The 24,629-nt window shown below is 40.4% G+C and overlaps 1 protein-coding gene across 2 annotated transcripts in view; it reads right to left on the bottom strand.

Annotated features, from left to right (window-relative positions):
* Nucleotides 1-1,166: 1,166 nt before the first annotated feature.
* The window catches only part of LOC127441277 (ski-like protein), a 43,851-nt gene continuing 20,388 nt past the window's right edge, over nt 1,167-24,629 (bottom strand). Inside the window, exons 2-7 of one of the 2 annotated variants that reach the window (XM_051698491.1) lie at nt 14,779-14,883; nt 10,923-11,008; nt 9,664-9,809; nt 6,521-6,780; nt 5,360-5,581; nt 1,167-3,647 (exon numbers count right to left, since the gene is read on the bottom strand). In XM_051698491.1, coding sequence (XP_051554451.1) covers nt 3,399-3,647; nt 5,360-5,581; nt 6,521-6,780; nt 9,664-9,809; nt 10,923-11,008; nt 14,779-14,883 — 1,068 coding nt within the window. In that variant the 3' untranslated portion in view covers nt 1,167-3,398. Of the gene's footprint in view, nt 3,648-5,359; nt 5,582-5,603; nt 6,423-6,520; nt 6,781-9,663; nt 9,810-10,922; nt 11,009-14,778; nt 14,884-24,629 lie in introns of those variants that run through there. The other variant, XM_051698492.1, reaches the window with a different exon arrangement.

A 24,629-nucleotide genomic window follows, 5' to 3' on the forward strand; every position in this document is an offset into this window, starting at 1 on the left:
TCAGGCCTATACACATCAGATTGTCAACATATTTCACACCTTTCAAATATGTACAATGTTATCTGTATTCATTTGCTCAACAATGCAAAAGCTAAAAAACAGGTTTGTCGTGTTTTTAAGAGTCTAAACGGTACTGTAGACCTATGCCCATTTTTCACATTTAACATGGCATTCTACATAGAAGATATACAGCGCCCCCATGTGTATAAAATGCAATTTACATGTTTCATAGAATTGTTAAAAATGAAAAGGTATACTCTAGAAAGCTTCAGAAATACATTTTATTACCCAAAAACTATCAAAAACAGCATTGAAATCGGCTGCTACAGAGGTATCTGTGGTGAAAAAAAGAAACCTAACACTGATTGTACAGAAATTGTAGTTGACACACTGTAGTAATGCATTTCATTACTGTGCCAAAACAAATGCTACAATCTCTTGATTTTTGAAGAGAAAAGAAAGAACTGCATATGAAATCATATATATATATATATATATATATATATATATATATATATATATATATATAAACACCTCATTTGCCATTGACACACGGTCTCGCATATCAAAAGTCTCTAGCATCTGTATTAGGCTCTCGAGCACACTTTGTATCATTTCCACACTTTGTTTTAGACAATATGGAGACATATTTTTAAAAGCTTGTATTTGTGTGAGAGAATAAAAAAAGCACTTCTACATTTTAGCAATAATGAATCTGTTTTAGCATAACAATATAGCTAACAATACATGCATTTATTCACTCCCTTCTTTGTAAGAAGTATTTTTTTCTTTAAATATTGTTTTTAATATATTGAATGGCCACACATCACGCTTACTGGGGAAGAGGAAAAGCTGGACGCCACCAAAATATCATCAGGTCATCAATCTCAGTGGGCTCCACACAAACAGACCCACTGAAGGGAGACGCTGAGGCTCTGGACAGTATGCTTCACTTCTCCTGTCCCACTTGGAGTGGAGTAGGGGTTGTGAGCACCATGCATCCCACTCCCCTACTTCACCTTAAACCATATCAACAATCACTCTTGAGTCCTTTAGGCAAAATTAAACAACAGAGCATGGGCTACACCCATCCAAATGTGATCATTAGAAAGCTTTGAATGTTATTCATAAAAATTTAGTGAATATATTAAACACTACTATATGTACAAAGTGTATATAAATCTTTATTAGTTAATAATACATTAAATAATTTCTGAATAATTCCAAGAAAATGTTTAACAATAACAGAGCACTCATTTACAGTATAGTCCTTAATTACGGACAAATTTGTTTTCAATTCTTCAATGCTGGATGTATTCACATCAGACAGGGTGTTTTTTCCTCTTCACGTTCAAGAGGTTTGACACTGTGGACGTTAGCAGAAAACAGCTGCGGCTTGGCTGATACTGAAATATATGAGTTGTGCACAGTGGAATGTTATATATGAACTGTTTTATGTACAACATGAAAGAAGGTTTTTGATTGACTATAATTCTGTCCATTATTTTTACACACTCAATGAGCCCATAGGCAAAAAAAAAAAAAAAAAAAGAGAAAGAAATATATAACAGCTCTACTGGCAAAAACACATCCCTTCCTATGTCTGTCACTCTGTCTCTTTTTCTACCCATCTATCTTCACTCTCTGTATGGGTGGGCACAGGAATGGCAGAGTGGCATGCGGCCCCTGGGCATCAAAGGCAGCAGCCCCATTCTACAGAGACAAAGCCAGCCCGTCTACCCCAGTGACTAGGAGCTAACATGTAACGTCCCTCCTCTGGCCTCTCCTCTCTGTTTTCCTTCTCTCTATCAGACCTGTTTGTTCGGTCATCCAGAATAATGACACCATGGAATGAAGAGGGGGGGGTAAAAATAAAAGTCAGGCAAAACACCCAAAACAAAAGTCTGTTCGCTCAACCTGGAAGTCAGCATTTCAGATCAAAGACTGTGGGTCTTGTAATTGCAGTTCTTGGAGTCTGATTTAAAGGGATAGCTCACAAAATAGAAAATTTGCTCACCCTCATGTTGTTCCAAACCAGTATGACTTTCTTCTGTGGAAAGCAAAAGAAGATGTTAGGCCATATGTTAGCTTCAGTCACCATTCACGTTCCATAGAAAGAAAGTGAATGATGACTGATGCTGTCATTTTGTGTAACATGCTACATGGAAGAAAGTCATACAGGTTTGGAATAACATGAGGTTTGGAACAACATGAGGGTGAGTAAATAATGAATGTAAGGTCTACTGTGTGCTATGTTGCAACATATGGCATTGATTCAGAGCTGGATGTATGTCATATTTAAATGGCACACAGAATCCAGGGTCTTCAACAACTTAGTCTTGTAATGTTAGAGAAACTTCGTCCATGAGTTCGCTTTGCTACAGGAACCCTTCCAATGTTTGGAGATCCCTTTGAACAGAAACATGAAGGTGAGGTGAACTGCACTGTACCCTGAAACCCTGTTTACACAAATGCAGATGTTCCGTCGTTGAATATTCTCCAGCAGAGGGTGAACGCGAGTCTTTGCTTACAGCATCTCATAGGAATGAAGTGAGCTGTTTGTCATATACCAGCCTGTACAGGGTCAGCGGTACAGACAGGAAACATATAATCAACACCAGACTGCAAAGACAAACTGCGGGTAGTTCAAGAGGAAGGGAGGGAGGTTAAAAAAAAAAAAAAAAAAAGGGGGAGGATTATGAGCTTAAACCAGGGGACCTTAGTAAGGGGTGCTGTGTCTTCCAGCTTGTATGTTTTTGAGTCACTTTCATGAACATATTCTGACTTGTTTTACAGATTTGTTTTTGTATTGAGCCATTTTCTTCAGCAGTAATGAAACACTCAAATAAAAAGGTAAACATCCAAGTGGTTTCTTGCTGCGGCTAGTGCAGGGCATTGGCCTCTTGTCGTTGGGCCTCCTAGGGTTCAGAGTGACAGGTTGTATTAGAATAAGTGTCAGCTTCATTTCCTGTGGAGTCGGCCCGTTTTTACAGGGCTGGGAGACGGAAAGTCCTCGACTGCAGTTCTGAGGTCAGCAGCACACTGTCCCACACCACAGGAGGCAAAGAGTCTTGAAAACAAGCACCTCCTCCTCCGTGTCCCATTATCTTCTCAGCGCGACTATAAATTAAAACAAACATGAGCACCCAAACAAATGCTTAATGACTGGTCGAGGGTAAGACGACAAAAAAAAAAAAAAAAAAAAAAAAAAAGTAATTTTAAAGACAAACATTCAGTCTTTTGTGTGGTGGTGAGACATGAAGGGTAACAGTTATGGGAGGGCTCCTCTTTTCTGGAGAAGGTTGATTTGTGTTTGTCTGGGACTCTGCAGGGAGTGGGCTAGTGTGTTCCTAGGCTACAGGCGTGGAAGTGTGAGCGGAGGGGGCCGGTGGAGGAGTTTAGCTGGAGGTTACCTCAGGGGCCGGAGAGGAGGGGGAATGCTGGGATTGGGGGCTGACGGAGGGGGTCGGGGGCTGGGCAGGGCTACTGCCTCGACTCCCCTTGGTGCCAGACTGAGCCATCTGCTGTTGAAGCTGCGAGATCATGAGCTCCAACTTTTCTCTGGCCTCCCGCTCTCTGCACAGCTCCTCTTGCAGTTCCTGACGTTCCGTCTCAGCACGCTCGAGACGGCAGCGCAGCTCACAGAGCTAGACAAGGAAAGAGAGGAGTTAGAGACAGTGACACACAACCACACACAACCCCCAAATGTGAGGGACACACTAGCAGACAGGAAACGAAAGAAAAACAGGTGGACAATCTGAACTTGTGGAGCTAGTCTCAGTGACAACGTCTGGGGAACAATCCAGCTCTATATCATCACACATATAGACCGTTTACACCTGGTATTACCATCTGTGTAGGACTATCCAATCACCAGTGGTCAGGCAAGACAGAACAGTTGTTTTCTGCACCTAGCCAGCAAAGTTTAAAACCCTTGTTTTGGAATGATTACTTGAGTTGGCAGTCCTTCTGGCCCTGTCGTCTGAGATGCATTAGGACACATTTGCACTTAAGGCCAAAGTATACTTTGGCTTTAAGTGATGTAATTTCATCATAATCCAGTCCGCGTGGCCTGACCGTGCGCCAGCCAGATTTTCTTGACTCGCGGATGCGGTCATCATCTGTGCGCATCGTCGGCACATGTGCTGGCCACAGACTCTACTAAAAGAGTATCACAAAGAAGGTGCAGTGGTCACGCATCAAACGCTTACATATTCGCTCGCAGTCAGAAGAGTATACTCATACAGGCAACATGGTCAACCAGGCGCGAGGCCATCCGGAACAAGCAAAAACGAAGTATACCTGGACCTTTACACTGAGAATGTGATGTGGGCATATGCATTCCTGACCACCTCTGAAAGTAATTGAGTGATTAGATCGTAAAATGCCTTGGGCCCTATTTACACATGTAATTAGCGATGTACCACGAATATACCGGGGAACAAGTTAAGTTAAATCACTCTTTTGCAAGATACTTACAATGGAAGTGAATGGGGCTAATCCATAAACATTAATATACAGACTGTTTCAAACGTAAAGCTACAAGACATAACAGTATACGCGTTAACATGATTTGATATTTTTGAAACAGCATGCATTTAAATGTTAGTGGACTGGCCCCATTCACTTCCATATTAAGTGCCTCACTGTAACCTGTAGTTTTTTCTTTCTTTCTTTTTTCTTTTTATGTAAATAAACGAGGGACAAGTTTAAATAATTTTTTATGGTAATCAACATTATGCCAGAAAAGCTGTTGATTGTGCTCGTATTGAACCCGAAACATTCCTTTAATACCAGGTCTACACAGGACACATACTCTAAATCAGTATTTTTCAAACTGTGGTACACATACAGCCACTGTGGTTCGCCTGTGTAAATTTGTAATGGTGACTGTATTACAATAGTACACAAATTTCATTTAAATTGTCATTTTTCATTTTCTATTTCTAAATTTTTGATCCATCTGCAGTTTTTGTATAGAGTCAAGTGTGTAATCAAAACACTCTAGTGCCACTGCTCTTATGTCAATAGTGTGGGGCCGAATAGACCTCTTGCGTGCTAGGTGGAACTTAACTGGTCTGATTTGATCAGACAGGGTACTTGATCTGAAAAATTTGAGAAACACTGCACTAAATGATTGTGAGCAGTTGAAACCCAGACATCAGGACCAGTGTGCAAATCAGCCAGACACTGCTTCTCCATCTCACTGTGCGTGTGTTTTATTTTTCCAGCTACTGAATCACTCCCACACAGAGATGAGCTGCGGTGATGCACATAGTACAGGAATAATTGACCATAAAAATGTATTGTGCCGTGGTATCACACTGTTATGCCATCCTGCTCTGGTCCATGCATGTACCTGTACGTTGTATTGTGCCTCCTGTTCTTTTGGTTGGCAGGCACAGCTCTGCTGCCTGAGCTGCTCCAGTCTGTGTTCCAGCTGCCTCTGCTCCTGCCGCACCTCCCCCAGTCTCTGAGCATGCTCAGTGTGCACAGCCTCCAGCTCATTCTGCAGCTCCAGCTGCTCTGCAGACAACTCCCTCAGCCTGGCCGCTTCGCCTCCGCGCACTGCCTCCAGCTCCTGCACGCACGCACATCAAGACATGCGTCAAACAATGTGTGACAACTGTTGACATATTCTATTCTGCTCTGGCCTTCACCTTCACTCTCACTATAACCAGGTCTTTCTCGCTCTCCACAGCACTAGACTCGAGGCTTTCAGATAGACAAATAGTCCATCTCTCTGGCTCTGTTCCAAACCTTAGTGAGCAGCCTACCAGACAAGCATTTTTAGACATCACAGATGTGTTCCCGACACAAATCCTGTTGTAAATAGTAGGCAGCAAAATGATGCCTTCTATTGGCCAAAATCTAAGGCATGATCTTTGCAGATAAGCCAATCCCAGTATGTACTACGACAAACTCAGTGAAATGTTTTATCTAAGATGATGGACAGAGTAAAGGGAAATATTGATAAGTATATTTTATGAATTACTTAAAAGTATTAAAAAAGTCCTAATTAAAAACAAACAATTTCATTTCATACATGTATTATCTGTGTTCATTAACGTATCACCTTTGTTAGCTTATATACATACATTTTTTTAATGTACTTAATGTAATTACTGAAAAGTTTCAATAAAAAATGTTTTCATCTAATTAAAAATAAAATATTCCACCAAAAATTATTGTGCATTATGTATTATTTATGCTTAATAGACTACCACACTGTTAGCTTAACAACATGCTAATGTCAAACTATTGTAATCAACTGTGAGTGTTGAGTCTCTTGTGGTCTTCATGAGAGAAGCTCTATTTGTGTGGTGCAAATTAGTGACCGTTAACTGAGTTGCTGCCTATCTAGTGTGTCTCAAATCAGGCATTTCCATTAACTTCAGGATGCTGCTTAAGAAGGGAGCTGCCTATGTAGATAGTAGACAGCGGGGCAAGTCATTAGGATTTGGAACAAAGTTTCAGAGTATCTCAGGGAAGGAGGATGCATCTAATATGGCTGTCTCACCATCTCCAGCTGCAGCTGTTTCTGAAGGGTGGAGTTGAGTTTTTGTTGCTGCCGACGGTACATCTGAACAATCTCCAGCATGATCCTGTCTTTGTTGTCCTCCATACCATCACTGCCCACCGTGGGATCGGGGGCATGCTCCTTGCCACCCGGGCTGGTCTCCATGGTGACTGGCGGAGGAGGTTGGCTGCGCTCATACGCGTCGCCCGCATGTTGGGATTTGGCCTCCTCTGCGACGGAGGAAGGAGATGCGGGAAGATCTGAGGGAGAGGGAGGAAGAGAGTTAAAGCCTTCATACTCTCACGCACACACACACCTTATCTCTGTCATGTGCTGAAAGTCTGTGTGACTAATTCTCTGTGGGTGTCTCTCTTTGAAGGTCAGTGTGGATGGGAAGCGCTGGAACAGCCAGTGAAGAAATGAGAGGAGAAATACTCATCGATCTACAGTATTTTTTAACATGCCGCTAAGGAACATAAGGATGAGGCTGGGAACAGAGTACTGATTTTTACTCAGAACTGCTTACATAAAAAAAAAAAATACCAGAACCAAATGACTTTCATGACTTTCTGTTACATAAGTGGTTCTCGAGCATGCATTCTATCGTAGATGTGGGCAGAACATACTAAAACAAGACTTATAATACATAGAAACATATATAAATATATTCAAATATATTACACATACATACATATATATGATAGAAAGATGGGCTGTTATGTAGTAACGAGGTCAGTTGGATCATCGTTCGGTTCTCAAGTCAGTGGAAAACCAGTTGGATTCGGTATTGAGATTGCTCCTTATTTTCCCCAGCTGAAGACCGGGTACAATAAGCTGCACGGTGCAGAGTATCCCCTAAGAAATGTTGGTGCCGGCTAACGTGTCAGGGTATTATAACGTTTACTGGAAAAATTTGGGGGAAAATCTGGTCATTTCGGTATTTATTTTTCGCTGTAACACAATGGACTATGCATTATATGCGATATAATGACACAATCAAGTCAAATTAACAAGAAACGTTTGTTCATTATAGCTGCTTTTCCATACATAAAAAGGGCAGTCATGGAATTAGCATCTAGTTAAAACAAACAAAATCAAAAAACCATTCAAAACGAAAACATAGGGCAAAGCAAAAAGCTAGACTGCAATGTGCCACATATCTTTTCGATCACAAAGAATTCTTCAAATAACAAAAATTGTTAGGTTATGTCATAATTTCTCTCCTTGGCTAATTTCTTGCTCTTTATTTTTGACGATATTTCTCCGATTTTACATAGCACAGAAGCGTTTTGCTGCCAATGTGAAGTCAAATGTGTGCAGCGTTTCTCTCTAACTTGAGATGCACATAAGCCTGGTGTCCTTCTCCAGAAGACGGCAACGCAGGGCTGTTTTATTGCGATTCTGAAGTGAGAAACTTCTCACTGCGGGCATGTGAGATGGGAATAACGCAGGCTGCTTTTCCCAGTGTGCTGGATACAACCCGCTATAGTTATGCATTAGGACTTTGCAAGCTGACGGAAAAGTTTAAACCTCCGTGGCAGGGAAGTGCTGTCATCATTGGGATGGATTTACGCTGTACTCTTGTGGCATCAACAAAAGGGGTTGCTGATGCTTTGTGTTAATATTTTGACAATCTTTTAATTTGTAGGATACTGGGACATTTTAACAGTCAAAAAACAGTATTGTTTTTGGCGGAAACCCTGGCACAGTGAAAAGGGTGTGTGTTTGTAGCTAAACTAAATCCTACTGACTATGGTTAATAAAGGCACGAGCCGTTCGACATGTCCCACCCCCAACTTCATGTTTCAATAGGAAATGTCAACAGACCAAAGAAAACTGTGCTCGTCAAGGCACTTCATGGGGACTTAAGGCTTGTGAGACTGAAATCAGTGTTTTTCATATGACGTGTAATTACCACTTTTGTTGTACTAAGTGGTGTTTTATACAAAAAATGTTTTAATATGTTAACATTTGGTTTAGTATTTTTCTCTATATAGTTAGTACCAATTATTGGATTGCATTTATGCTCCCTCAGTGCTGAATAAAAAGTCTGTACTGAGAGCAGTAAATGCAAGAATTGCATTACTTATTTCCAAATAACTCTTCATCTAAATGAACTGTTAACAGAATCATTAGGGAACCAGTATCATTAAGAGCAATTTGAACCAGAATTGTTAAATTCTTACGCTTTTCATCCTTATGTAAGGAGGGGAAACATATGCACACTCATACATGCAGAGAGTTGCAACGGTCTTACACACACACACCACATACAAATCGCCCGGACCGCAGGCAAAACAGCAGCAGCCTAGCATGTGTGTTTAGATGAGCAATACGAGAGTCCAGAGGGACTGAGAGAGAGAGAGAGAGAGAGAGAGAGAGAGAGAGAGAGAGAGAGAGAGAGAGAGAGAGAGAGAGAAAGAGAGAGGCAGAGCTCATTTAAATGTAGGACAGGCAGGCTGCAGGTCTGGCACTGCGGAGCGAAAAAAAAAAAACAGCCTCACTCTGCTGCTAGCCTCTACTGTGACTCAGGCCTGCCTGTCACACTCAAACACACACAAATCAGTCAGATGCAGAATGAGAGAGACAGATGAAGAGAGGCAGAGGGAACTAGGATGGACAATGGGTACAAGGAGGAAAGCAAAAGAAATGAAGAGGCAGGGGCAAGCAAAAATAGCAAAAGGGAAAAGAAAGAGGAAAGAGGCAGAGAGAGGATGAGGAGTGTATTAACAGAGTGAAGCACAGACAGAGAGAAGAGAGAGAGACATAGTGCGGGGGGGGGGGGGGGTTGTGGTGTGCTGCAGTGAAGTCTAGAGACCCCTCCCCCAGCACTCTGCTCCACAGCGATCTGATACATACAGGGACAGTGGCCTCTTTTCATATTCTCATTCTACTGGCAACTATAAAACCTGAGTTGTATTAATCATTATCAAGACTCTCTCTCCAGACCCTCACCCTCTGTGTGTGTGTCAAGCACATACATGTCCCTGAACCTCTGACCTCTAAAAGAGTGTCATTCTTGCGTGTTTATATGCACATATTGTGAATGTATGCATGTTGTTGCTTCGAGTCATTCATTTACTACTAAAAAAGGTTTAAAGCGTACAGATTTATTTATGGCTGAGTAAATTTTAAGTACTGACCTATGGCGGGCTGGCTGTCGTTGGCGAGTGTTCTCCTGCTGTAGTGTTGTTTGAGCAGGGCCCCCAGAACCTGATGGCTCACCTCCCCTTCCTTGTGCAGAGACACGTTTGGGGCCACCATCTTATCGTATGTGTACAGATAGTAACTGCAAATACAAGAAACACTCTCAGATTGGTGCCGCAGCTTTACACATACAACATAACTGAAAAATCCAGCAATAACAGTTTCTCTCAAAGAGCTTTTGACTAGACAATAGTCAAATAGTCTGAGTAGATAATAATGCACTACGGAGCTAATTGCAATAATCAAATGAGACTGGGAATAGAGTAACATTTCTAAAAACAAATGGGGTCAAGCCTGTGTTCTTTTTTCTTATCGATTAACTCGAGCTTTCAGGTCAACTGTTTTTATTTTCCAACAAGGTTTGAAATAATACATCTTAAATAGATTTTTACAGGGTTCCCACACTTTTTGACGGATTAATTTTCATGATATTTCCATTACTTTTCCATGATTTTGTCAGTCAATCGGATTACTAGATAAAAGTTATTTTTTTAAATAATTTTATTGAGAGAAATCGCATCCACGAAGAGCAATTTCTGGTCAATTAAATATTTTACAGCAGAGTATATCTAGAAAAAATTATATTCATGCCAGAAATTTCCATTACTTTTTAAGATTTCATTAATTTCTATGACTTTTCAAGGTCTGGAAATCCCCATTAAAAACTCCCTGATATTTCCAGGTTTTCCATGGGTACACTGTTTTTACATTTTCTGAAAAAACGTAAGTAAACTCAGTGTAAGTAAACGTGTAAAACTCACCAGCAGCACAAAGCTAGGACTTTGTGGTTGGTTACCAGGTAGTTGCTGTGTGGTTGCTAGGATGTTGCTTACTGGTTAGTCAAAAGAGCCCACACCAATTCTCTATTATCATGCCTAGATATGGCTCTTATGGGCCTTTCCTTCAATGTAAGTTCATGGGATTTTTTTCAGTTTTATCATCTGCCGGGCAAAATTTTTTAATCTAATTGCTTAAAGTAAAAGCATACCTCTCCTCAACCAAGCACACGATTTGAGGCATCATTCATGCCCACAAGCACAAATTGCAAGGGATGACTTGTGCTTCAAAGGGCGTTTTTTTTTTCTAATTCACACATTCATGCCTGTTGCTGTTATAATTCTTAATTCTCTGAGTTTAGACACAGATAGAGGGGTAGATCAACTCTAAAGGGAATGCTGGGAAAAATGGGCCGTACCTCGGGTGGATGATGGGGCTGTGTCCTGGTTCCTCTTTGATATCAGGAAACAGTCGATTGAACACCAGTGAAGACTGAGAGTTGCCCTGTACACAAACACACAAGTGTGCATCAATATTAATGAAGCACATTAAGGGCGTTTGAATATGAAATTGACTGTTTGAGCTGCATTAAAATACACATCTCCACACATTTGTGCATGAATAATACACAAGTTCTTTGAGGCCTTATTACACACAGATTATCACAGTGTTTAGTGTTTTGCACAGGAGTAGTCACATGGCAAAAATTACATACAAATGTACAAACACACAGAGACAAACTTGTTAAGGGGAGAGAGGATGCCTGAAGCAGAGTAAACTAAGAGCAATACAAACATCCTGCTGTAATGTCATGTATTCATGAGAAGAGCTCATTAATCAGCAGCCGCAGAGCACAAGCTGACAAGTAGCGTACTGAGGAGAAGAGACATTAATGAAGAGGAAAAGAGAAATAATGTATTTAATGAAAGAGTGTGGGTGGGTTTCTGGCTTTTTGATTGTTGTGTAAATGTAAAGGCTGGGTTAAGCATCTTGGGAGGTGGGGAGTATTTGACCCTGTTTACAGCAGGTATGAACATTCGTCTCTAGTTATCCGATTCAAAGTGATCAGCCGAGACAGATTGCCATTTACACGTGGTATTAACATGCATCTCCTGTGACCACTTATAATCTAAATTCTCAAGGGGAGGGTCTCTGATTTCATGACTGCAATCTATGTCATTGTAACTGCATGTAAGTAAAAAAAAAAAAAGCACAGAATAGTCGCCGCACTGTTGCTCTAAAATATAGTCCGCTTGAATTTTAATCTTTGCGTAAACAACTATTTGAGTGAAATTTTAGTTGAATACCTGTATTAAATCAACTTAAAGGAGACCTATTATTGCCATTTTTACAAGATGTAATATAAGTCTCAGGTGTCCCCAGAATGTGTCTGTGAAGTTTCAGCTCAAAATACCCCACGGATCATTTATTATACCATGTTGTAAATGGCTCTTTTTGGGTGGAATCAAAACACGCTGTTTTCATGTGTGTCTCTTTAAATGCAAATGAGCTGCTGCTCCCCGCCCCCTATTATTATTTCAGACAGTAAGTGTAAAAATAATGACATAGCTCTGTTCTCCGTGAATACAATCAGAGACAATAGTAACTTTAGCTGCATTAGCAGCTAACAAGCACATTCGGAAAGGCGATTTGCAAACATTAACAAAATATAAAGTTTGATACTAAAGCTGGAACACGAACAGTTGGTACTGATCCATACTTGAGAATCAAATATTTGATATTTGTGGCAGCGGGGGCATGGTCGAGCACCCGTCCGGAGAGAGAGAAAGTGGTAAGGTGTTAGGAGCTAAATTATGTCTAACACCTGTCTCTAATTCCAGTGAGCTGGGGAGAGCGGCATATAAACAGCCACGACACTGTCAGTAGCAGAGAGAGAACGACACGTCAGTCCAGTGTTGGCGTGTGTCCTGAATGTCAAAAAGCTGCATGTCTTTTAAGATGTTTATGGAGAGTTTTTGTTATTGGTGAAGCTATCTGAGTGAACCCAGGAAAATACTTGAGAAAGTGTACAGGCTGTGCAGAGGGCAGAAAATAAAAGCCTTACTTTGACGGTGTCTGAGCTTCCCGACTCGTCCTTTCCCGTGCAACCTTCACAATATTGATCCTCATTCACAAAGCAGTCCGGTGTAAAATGATTTAAACAAACAAATGAATTTTTGTATTCAAAACAATTTGCTTCAAAAACAAAACTTGTCCACTGCGTCTTCAGTGGCTCTGATGCTGGGAGTATATGAAGACTCTTATGTTCACTTTAACAGCCAACAACAGAACACTTATGACGCTTACGAAGCTGAGACATTATTCTTCTCACCGTAGCTGCTCCAGCGTGGAAAAAAATGGCAGACTGTGTGTAGATCACTCGGGGGAGGATCTATGAAAATAGGGTGGAGTCCGTCACCAGTCATGGGCATGGCCTGCTCTAAAGTGACGTCACTTTAGAAACGAAAAACGATCATTTTGAGACACTGTTTTTGATTAATAGAAATATAAGAAAGAGGAGTGGGTGGACTTTTAACATTGTAGGGTGGTTGTGTACACACACTGCCGACTCACATTTACGTTCAAACACCATGTAAAAGTGAATTTTGCATAATAGGTCCCCTTTAAGACAAACTTAAAGGAATAGTTCACCCAAAAATGAAAATTCTCATTATTCATTTAAACTGATGCCATCCCAGATATGTATGACTGTCTTTCTTCAGCAGAACACAAATTAAGATTTTTAGAAAAATGTTGAAGCTTTGTGGGTCCTTATAAATGTAAGTAAACGGGTGCCATCAGGCTGCTGAATATTTGACTGTCCAAAAAGGCATATTTAGGCAGCATACAAGTAATCCACATGACTCCAGTCGATCAATTAATGTCTTCTGAAGCAAATCAATAGGTTTGTGTAAAAAATAAATTGATAATTCAAACTTTATTAACTTAAAACAAAATCGCTTACTGCCAGCAGTCGAGACGCATCAGTGAGAACTTCTTCACGCAAGAAGTCGGAAGACCGTGCTTTGTATACAACAGAGGAACAAACATCTTGCAAGAGTTAGTTCATTTCAAGAAACAAAGCGATAATTAAAATTATTTTTAACTTTAAATTGTTGCTTCCGGCCAGCGCTGGGATGCTGTCTGAAATGAAATAACTCTCGCATAATGTTCGTTTATAAAGTTAAAGTTTACATTATTGATTTATTTTTTACACAAACCAATCGATTTGCTTCAGAAGACATTATATGATCAACTGGAGTCGTGTGGATTACTTGTATGCTGCCTAAATATGCCTTTTTGACCTACAGAGCTTCAACATTTTTCTAAAAATCTTAATTTGTGTTCTGCTGAAGAAAGACAGTCATACATGTCTGGGATAAGTGAATTTTGGGTGAACTAGTCCTTTAAGTTCGTCTTAAGTTTTTAATACAAATATTCAACTAAAATAACAGAGAATTTCACTCAAATCGTTGTTTGCACAAAGATTAAAAATTCAAGCGGACTATATTTTAAAGCAACAGTACGGCGACTATTCTGTGCTTTTTTAATTTGCATGCAGTTCAAATTACATAGACTGTAGTCATGAAATCAGAGACCCTCCTCTTGAAAATTTTGATTATAATTGGTCACAGGAGACACATGTTAATACCACGTGTAAATGACAATTTGTCTTAGCTGACGACTTTGAATCATATTACCAGAGACAGGGCCATATACTTCCCCCCCCAAGATGCTTAACCCGGCTTTTACATTAACAATCAAAAAGCCAGAAACCCACCCACACTCTTTCACTTTAATGTTTACATTTATTCATTTAGCAGATGCTTTTTTCCCCCAACGCAAATTATTTTTTCCAGTATTTTCCGATTTGACCATTTTTATGTTTTAAAAACACTTTTGTTGAAAAGCTGAAACCCTTGTTTAAGCTCAGTAGTGGATTGACAGGTGAGTAGGCGGCCCTTTGTAAATGTCCGGGACGCTTCAGGATTGATTAGCATTTACACAACAAATATGATGTGGTTACATGCGTTACTGAATTCCTCCAAATGTGGTTTGAGTGATCTGATCACAAAACTTTAGAACCTGTTATCACCTGCATTTAGCCCAGTCCACTTGTGATCAGATTCCCTGAAACGGATGTTAATACCAGGAATAAACAGGGTCTGACTGAGATGTTTCCTGCTGGTGACTGTACAAGGAAGAGAGGGAGGATGATGTATAGATAGAGACGCCGTTCTGTGCTTGTGTGTTTATGTAAAGAAGTGTATTACCTTGGACAGAACCTTTTTCTCCAGGACATTATCAGACAGCTTGCTATTGGGAGGGCAGGGGGCAGGGCTGGATTTCCGCCCAATACTGTTGTCATCCACCACCTTCTGTAGGAAACACACAAGCACATGCCTTATAAAGACACTCTTATTCTGAAGACATCACAAGAATCTTTGCTTTTAGCTCCATTTTTGATGCACAGATAATAGATACCATCATAAAAAATAAAAAAAAGCTCAGTGGATGTAAAAAGGACACACTGAGGTCTCCTCACATACACACTCACTCAACTAAATTTGTCACACACAGTGTTCAACAAACAGGCTACTGCTGAGCAGCTTGTACGTACGTGTGTGTGTGTGTGTGTGTGTGTGTGTGTGTGTGTGTGTGTGAGTGCGTGCAAGTCTGTGAATCCAGGGCAAGCACAGTGCTGATGGTTATCACACATACAGAGCCTAAAAAAGCAGACACTTATTGTGAAGAGAATGGCTGTTATTCATGCATGTATTTCTAATGTTTTCAATCTGCAACATCCTCTCTAGAGTAGACCAAACCAGAAAGCACACAACACCCCTTCCTCGTCCCTTCATCAGAGAGACACTGACAGTAGAGATTGGGTGGGTGCCAGAGGACGACAGAGAGGAGAAACATGTTGTAAATTACAACTTACTCCAGACTATGGGATCTCCTGTTTCCTGTAGCCTAAGGAATGAATGGCTACAACTCGTCGCACAACATTACACTGGCTGTACAATGGCAGGGTGACATGGCAACCCCACACATCTGTGTTAAACACAAGAAAAAGTGTGCATGTGGGAGATAGGGTTGTTTTTCTTGAGGGAAGAGGAGGACTGCAGCATGACGGAGGGGTGGGCTGGAACAATGAGCACACTGCAGTGGTGAGCCCGTCTAACCTTGACAAGCACACACGTCCAACACAGTGTCTACTGACCCATCTCTCCATACTTCACGGCCCAGCCAACACTGCTTCTTACCCATGACACATGCAATCACACAGTCTCCGATCTATCTCCTTCCCATTCATGGTCTGCGACATTGTTTACCTGTTCCTGTAGAACTCAAGTATGCATATCTCACAAGCTTATAAGTGTACAACCTGGTAACAATGGCTTGAGCATAGTGCTCTAACGTAGTGCTTACTGCATCCTGTAGGGATGGGAATCTAATGATTTTAGATTACCGAAATTTAATGATTCCGGTACTGATTCCGATTCCTCTTAATGATTCTGGTTCCTTAACGGTTTCATTCATGATTCGTTTAGTACTTTTGAGGAAACATATATTAGTAAATAAGAATTCTTAATGTTTTTCCTGCCCTCACTAGTCTGTTATCAAGTTGCTACAGAACAGATTCATGCAAGACTTTTTATTTGAGATTATTTGAGTTTTTATAAAATACCACCACTTACAAATTTCATGAGTTAGACATGGCAAAATATATGACTTGCAGTTCAGTAAGTTTTTGATTCACTAAGAACCGTCTGATAAGTGTCATTCATTCGACAGGGAACACTGTAAGATTTGCAGTGTAGATTCAAAAGAACCAGCTCTTAGTTGTCATTTATTCAGGAATTGGGCCCCAATGGTTGCCTTGTATGTTTTGAGGTGAAGATTCAAAAGGACTCGCTTTTAGGAGTCATTTGTTAGAGAATCTGGCTCCACTGGTTGCTGAGGCCCCACCGAATTGCAATGCAGGAAACTGTAATAGAAAACAATTAACGGCACCGAAGGTCATGAAAATCATTCGGTTCCAGTACCTTTTTAAAAAATGGAACTGGTTCTCGGTCCTAACCCTAGCATAAACAGGTTTTCCATGCATGCAGAAAATTTGCAAACTATGCACAGTATACTGTACATGCTACACATTCCTCTAAAAATAGTAAAGAGTAATATGCAGTATGCTATTCTAAGCATAGCCATAGAAACCTCAGTACTGACGGCACAAATACTGCTTCATATTAGAGCTTTCTGTCTGCTACCACAAATCAGGTGGAGTGCAGCCTTGATGCGCGAGACCATAGAATGAAACAAATGCAAAAACCAGAGGATTTATCTAGGTGGCCTGCAGCACATGGTGCAAGTACTGATTGTGATAGCTGTGCAATAATTGCACTGTTTACAGTGAGAGTTATAGCTCTGTTCTCCTCAAGAACATTACACTGAAACAGGTGTCTCATTCTCTCCTTCATACAACCATGCATAAAGTAAATCCTTAATATATACACATGGCGCAATACATACACAAAGACTTATATGAATGTTTTTTTTCATTGGTCTAAGAAACTGCAGAGAAAGTAATGTAAACAGATGTGCTTCCTTATTATACTAGATTGTTTGTAAATGCTGACGTGAATTTCAGAGGTGGTTATTTCCTGTTTAAGTCACTTCAGATCCCAAATCCTATGGATCAGGTCGTTATGAGTTTATCTCCTGTTTCTCTTCCAGGGATGCAACACCTCAGCCATCTCTAATCTCTTTTAATGAGTGTGTTATTGAAGGCGCGCACACACACACACAGCGTTATCTATTATAACGCTACATACTTCACTGTTGACAAATGTGACTAACACAAATGTAACTTCAAAACACTAACAAACAAACACCCTGAGGATACAAAGCCTGTTTAACACAAGCATACAGTTGAAGTCAGAAGTTTACATACACCTTAGCCAAATACATTTAAACTCCGTTTTTCACAATTCCTGACATTTAATCATAGAAAACATTCCCTGTCTTAGGATCATTAATTTCTTTAAGAATGTGAAATGTCAGAATAATAATAGAGAGGATTATTTATTTCAGCTTTTATTTCTTTCATCATATTCCCAGTGGGTCAGAAATTTACATTCACTTTGTTCATATTTGGTAGCATTGCCTTTAAATTGTTTAACTTGTGTCAAACGTTTGGGTAGCCTTCCACAAGCTTCTCACAGTAAGTTGCTGGAATTTTGGCTCATTCCTCCAGACAGAACTGGTGTAACTGAGTCAGGATTTCAGTTCTGCCCATAGATTTTTGGGCAAAAAGGCAAAAAATCGGATTGAGGTCAGGGCTTTGTGATGGCCACTCCAATACCTTGACTTTGTTGTCCTTAAGCCATTTTGCCACAACTTTGGAGGTATGCTTGGGGTCATTGTCCATTTGGAAGACCCATTTGCGACCAAGCTTTAAATTCCTGGCTGATGTCTTGAGATGTTGCTTCAATATATCCACATAATTTTCATTCCTCATGATGCCATCTATTTTGTGAAGTGCACCTATCCCTCCTGCAGCAAAGCAGCCACACAACATGATGCTGCCACCCCCATGCTTCATGGTTGGGATGGTGTTCTGCGGCTTGCAAACCTCACCCTTTTTCCTCCAAACATAACGATGGTCATTATGGCCAAAAAGGTACATTTTTGTTTCATAAGACCAGAGGAAATTTCTCCAAAAAGTGAGATATTTGCCCCATGTGCACTTGCAAACTGCAGTATGGCTTTTTTTATGGCGATTTTGGAGCATTGGCTTCTTCCTTGCTGAGCAGCCTTTCAAGTTATGTAGGATATAGGACTCGTTTTACTGTGGATATAGATATTTGGTCTAACTGTTTCCCCAGCATGTTCACAAGGTCCTTTGCTGTTGTTCTGGGATTGATTTGAACTTTTTGCACCAAACTACGTTCATTTCTAGGAGACAGAATGCCCCTCATTTCTGAGCGGTATGATGGCTGTGTGGTCCCGAGGTGTTTATACTTATGTACTATTGAACAGGGTACCTTCAGGCATTTGGAAATTGCTCCCAAGGATGAACCAGACTTGTGGAGGTCCACAATTTCTTGGCTGATTTCTTGTGATTTTCCCATGATGTCAAGCAAAGAGGCACTGAGTTTGAAGGCAGGCCTTAAAATACATCCACAGGTACACCTCCAATTCAGTACACCTCCTATCAGGAGCTAATTGGCTAATTGTCTAAAGGCTTGACAACATTTTCTGGAATTTTTCAAGCTGCTTAAAGGCACAGTTAACTTAGTGTATGTAAATTTCTGACCCACTGGAATTGTGATATAGTCAATTAAAAGTGAAACAATCTGTCTGTAAACAATTGTTGGAAAAATTACTCATGTCATGCACAAAGTAAATGTCCTAAACGACTTGCCAAAACTATAGTTTGCTAATATGAAATCTGTGGAGTGGTTAAAAAATGAGTTTTAATGACATCAACCTAAGTGTATGTAAACTTCTGACTTCAACTGTATGTGATATGCAAAAGAGACGGCCCAATTCACTGACGGCAGGAGTTAGCATTCCAGCAGCTCACTCATCTGAACCCTACCCCTGCTGCTCCTAATCCATCAACACACCACACACACAAGCATGCTCCCCTCATACACAGGACAATCTGACAGCCATATGCAATTCCTTCCTATTCTGAAAAGGTTTCATGTTTTTTTTTTTTTTTTTTTTTAAATACCAAAACCATATGATTTTCATGACTTTCAGTTCCGTTAATAGCTGTTGAATGGCAATTTTTTCACCAAAGCTGAGAAAACTGTACTCAAATACTCTGACAGTGTTACCTGCTGTGCTATTCAGTGGCAGCACTGCCCCTCTACTAAATCTACAGCACAAAACATACAGTGCGACCAGTGTAGTCCAATTCCCAAATGAATGACCCTTATAAGCCAGTTCTTTTGAATCCACAGCGTGAAACACAAAGCAGGATCAGTGTAATGCGATTCCTGAATGAATGACTCTTATGAGCCGGATCTTTTTAGTGAATCCGACTCCATGTCCAGCTAGAAATGAGAAATAGATAATAAAATATTTTATAAAAAAAATGAATGAATGAATGAAATGTGTCAAGTATAGTTACAGTAGGACCAATTTAAAACATGTCTTTTGAAAGAATTTTATAAAATTCTTGTCTGATTTGCGATTTGGTTAAATCTGAAATGATCTCATTTGGCAACAGACTGCTAAAGGCAGTAAACTGCTTTTTTTCCATTTCCAAATATTTCTTCCTGAAAAGAAAGAATCATTAAGAACTGTTAAGGAATCAAAATCAGAACCGTAATCGCTAAATTCCTTATGATCCCCCTCTCTGTCCCTCTTTGCCCTAGATCTTCTGTGTTTCCAAGTTTGCTTGCTAATCTGAGCCAACCATTCCATGCTAACTGACACTAAAACAACATTAACGTCCTACAACTAACCCAAAATACTTTAAACCCCCCACCAATTCTACTGTGCTCGCTCTTAAAACAGGCCCAATGAGGTCACTGATACACAAACACTTTTGTTTTGACAAATAACATTTTAACAGAACGCATACACGCCTGACCACATCGCTCTTTTACTAACTATGGAGATCCCCTGATGAAAACAGCTACTACGAAGAAAAAAAACAACATACATACACACAAAGAGCCATAAACGCATGCACGGTTTTTGTAGTTCCCGCATGAGCATTTACAGTGTGTTTTATGAGCTACAGTGTTAAGGGGGAATTACAAGCCCCACAGGATGATGATGATGAAACTTATCTAGGCCAGTCTCATACTGTCATTATACTACACAATGACCTTTCAGTGTCTGTGTCTGTACCTTAGAAATGACATTTTACACAAATTTGCACGTTTCGATGTTTACACCTGTGTATTAAAAGCACCATATTTGTGAAACTGTGCGTATGACAATGACAGCGTGCGTGGACTCACGAAAAGCATTTTCATCATTATAAGCACCACACACAGTTTCACACAATCAGTGTGAAAGGCTACACATGAGGGTGATTGTGTGTCCATCTGTTGCAGCACTGGCAGAGGGTACATACACAGCAAAATGCAGTGCACTCATGCATTTTTCTGTCACAAACATAGAGCTGCTGGGGCCCCTCACTGGACCCCCCACATAGGTTTGCTATTCACACACAGCACAACTGCAGAAAAACACAGGTGACATGTGAGGGCCAAGGATGCTGGACAAATATAGGCCAAGTTGATTTAAGGAAAGGAAATGAAAACAGAGAGAGAGAGAGAGAGAGAGAGAGAGAGAGAGAGAGAGAGAGAGACGGAAGGAACGAGGGAGAGATCATTCTAAAATGGTCCCTTCTTCTGTTCTTCATTTTTCTAAAGTAAGAATATACAGTTCTCTGATATTTAGTTGCAGTGTGTACGTGGCCTATGTATAAGACAGAACTCAGTTGCTATATTTGATGTTGTGGAAGTGAAAGTTGACCTCACGGTACTCGCGTCCAGAGAGGTTTTGTATACACATGCGCAACCACGTTTTAATAAGTGTCGACCGATATATCGGCAAGGCGATAAATCGGCCAATATTTTGACTTTTTTTTAATTATCGGCATCAGCCAATAAATTTTCCCGTTTGGCTGATTTGTTTCTTGAGGGTGCCGAGAATCGTCTGCTTGCATGCGAAGTGACAGACATATAAACGACCAGTCACGGTTTGTTTTGTTGTTACATGCCATCGTGTTACTACAATAATAGACCGGTGTGCAACACAATGTAATTTAAATGGTCTGCATATCAGAGCCATGGCAGATGCTTATGAGCTCATAATGTTAAAGTACTCTCCTGTTTCATTCTCCCTCTCTCTCCTCAACAGTTCCCTGTAACTTTTAACTGTCTTGTTTAATGATAAAAAGGTAAATATCAATAAAACTAATATCATATATATACATCTGCTAATATGCACATATCTCGTTTAACCAGATGTCATTCACGAACCTCATGAAAATCCAGGGTTTTCTTCCCGTCGAGCGCTCATCTAATATCTTCGTCTGAAGTACGTATTCTATCAGCCAGAATGAAAAGCTTCAGGATCAGGATCAAAAGTTTCTCTGATTCACAAATCATGACGGTCAAGCCGTAACAATCCAAGTAGGCCGTTTAAAATGTCAGGAGATTGCTGCTCGCGCTGGATCTGCATGAGCGTGTGAGTGCAACCAAAGTCATTCTAGCAAGTCAGACCACTGTCGGCCATGTTTGGAACGTTGTGGGAGGCTATTTCCAGTCATGAAAATGCAGCTCCTATCTACTTGAATAGGGAAAGACCAAAATCTCCAAAATGGTTGGTCAAGATTATGATCAAAGAATATATTTAAAATCAGCAGTAAAATCTGACAACACTGGTATAATAAATGGTGCTTCTTTACCTAAGATTACGCTAATAAACACAATTTTCCCAGTTTTATAGCTAATGCGCATGCGCGTTCTAGAGTTGATTGACAGGCGATGTCTGTATCTAAAAGGTGATTTGCTCTTTTACCTGTAAGGTGGGACTTCCTGTCTACATCCGTTGACCGTTGGTTTCAGTTGGGCATTCTAATTTCTCCCATTAATTTTAATAAAAGTGACCCATCTCTGCTAAATAGTCCCTGGTGCAACTTCTAAGTAAATGCGCTTCACGAGTGCTATAAGTAAGTGTCTTATTCACTATGCACTGTATGTACAATTGGTTTGATTCAGTATTTTTTGAGAAAATGCGATTGCCAACGTGGACATGCCATCCATGGTTGCAGGACTACTGTGTGAACTGTTATTTCCTTCCTAATATATTAACAATTTCTTCATGTGCAAATAAATTACTAAAATTTGATGACTAAACAGAAATCAGAGGAAACTGCTATCTACCATTTAAAATACAATATTGTTTAGATTATTTTTTACAAAGTTAAAGTTTGGTGTGAAATTGAGTAAATTAAGTGCTAAATAAGAGTTTATTATGTGTTATTTAGGTTATTTACTATATTAAATTGTGTTATATATATATATATATATGCATTGTATCGGCCTATCAACCACCCTGCTCTCTGGATATTGGCATCGGCAATTAAAAAACCCATATCGGTCAACCAATATTAATGTAAAGATGCAAAGGTATTCCCGACTGCACTGAGAACACACAAGCTCTGTTGTACCTTAATATGGACGCTACCAGCTTACTAACGTCCCACATACAGTACACTCAGTACCTGTACCCACACAAAACCACACTAAACAACCCCAACACTCATGTCAAACTAACACAAAGTTGCACAAAGACAAACACCACACCTTCACATATCAACGCACACACGCAAAGACTCAGACATGCTCATTCCGAGAATTTGGCTGACAGCCTGGGGGCAAATTTTTAACGGAAGGGAGGGAGGGCTGAAAAACTGAGGGAGGGACAGAGACGAACATTCCGTCTAGACATGGTCATCAATAGTGCACAGTCTGCCTGTCTGTCTGCCCATCCTGTCAGCCATCTACACACATCCACAGTCTAATCTACAGCATTCGATCTGATAAGATCCTCTCTCTCTCACACACACACACACACACAGACACACACACACACACACACAGAGAGAGAGAGAGTGGCCAAGTTACACACATGCACACACACATACTCACGCAAGCAAAACATTCTGTGCCGCGATCAGGGAGGGCTGAGAGCAGTAAACAGACAGAGGAACAGTCTCTCCCTCTCCTGATCTCAGATTTCACATATTCAAACAGAGCTCTGCCTGTTCCCTTCTTTACACACTGGCTGCTTTAAATATGTCTATGAATGGGAGATCTGTATGCATGTGTGTAAGAACTGAGTACTCTCAAGTGTGCGCCAGTGAAAAAAGCAGTAACCTCGTTAGTCTCCCATGGCGCAGCTGAGCTATTATAACATACACACTCACACATGCACAAAGACATTGGCAGATGCTATGATGGAGATGAGTCTCTGAAGTGTGTGCTCTCTGGGCTATGGCACCCTATGGCTCATTTCAGAGTGCTGCTGTCAGAGCTCACCCAGAGCCATCACACACAGTGACGTTCAAAATGCCCCCCACACGCCCACGCTGCTCTCTGTAGGATGTCGAGACAGAATGTGACCTTCTCTCGGCAGGACAGACACAATCCCTGAGAGCTGTGGTCAATGGGGCACAAACTAAGGACAAAACACAAACATTTGGGTGTTCAAGTGACAGCTGTGGGCCTCTGTGTTCTCTTGTGCTAAGAAGGGGATTGCAACCCTTGTGGATCCATTTCTGTTTTCTGGCTAAGAAGGTTTCTGCCTCGATCTGCTGCTTTTGTACTGGCACCAATGAAAAATACAAGCTCGATTTGGGATGGGTCAGGATAGTCGACTAGTTCACTTACACTTAAAGATAAACTTACATATGTGAATTCTATGAAAGGGTTTCAGCATGCTGTTATAACTATTAGACTGCTAGCAAACAAAAACCATATCCAAGAAGTTAAATCTCTAAGTTCATCATCTTTAAAGCATACATACTTGTATTAGGGATGGGTGATAATACCAAAATTCTACATCATGGTAAAAGTAGGCTTATTTTATATCATGGTGACGGAATATTTAAAAATAAAATCATCTCTAGGAGACAGAATGCGTCTCCTTCCTGAGCGGTATTGATGGCTGTGTGGTCCCATGGGGTTTATACTTTTGTACTATTATTGTACAGATGAACGTGGTACCTTCAGGTGTTTGGAAATTGCTCCCAAGAATAAACCAGACTTGTTGAGGTCCACAATGTTTTTTTTTTCTTTTTCTTTTTTTTTTTTTTAAGGTCTTGGCTGATTTCTTTTTATTTTCCCATGATGTCAAGCAAAGAGGCACTGAGTTTGAAGGCAGGCCTTAAAATACATCCAGAGGTACACCTTCAATTCAGTACACATCCTACCAGAAGCTAATTGGCTAATTGTCTAAAGGCTTGACAACATTTTTTGGAATTTTCCAAGCTGCTTAAAGGCACAGTTAACTTAGTGTATGTAAGTTCTGACCCACTGGAATTGTGATATAGTCAATTAAAAGTGAAACAATCTGTCTGTAAACA

Source organism: Myxocyprinus asiaticus, chromosome 5, assembly GCF_019703515.2.
Source record: "Myxocyprinus asiaticus isolate MX2 ecotype Aquarium Trade chromosome 5, UBuf_Myxa_2, whole genome shotgun sequence".
Taxonomy (NCBI): Eukaryota; Metazoa; Chordata; class Actinopteri; order Cypriniformes; family Catostomidae; genus Myxocyprinus; species Myxocyprinus asiaticus.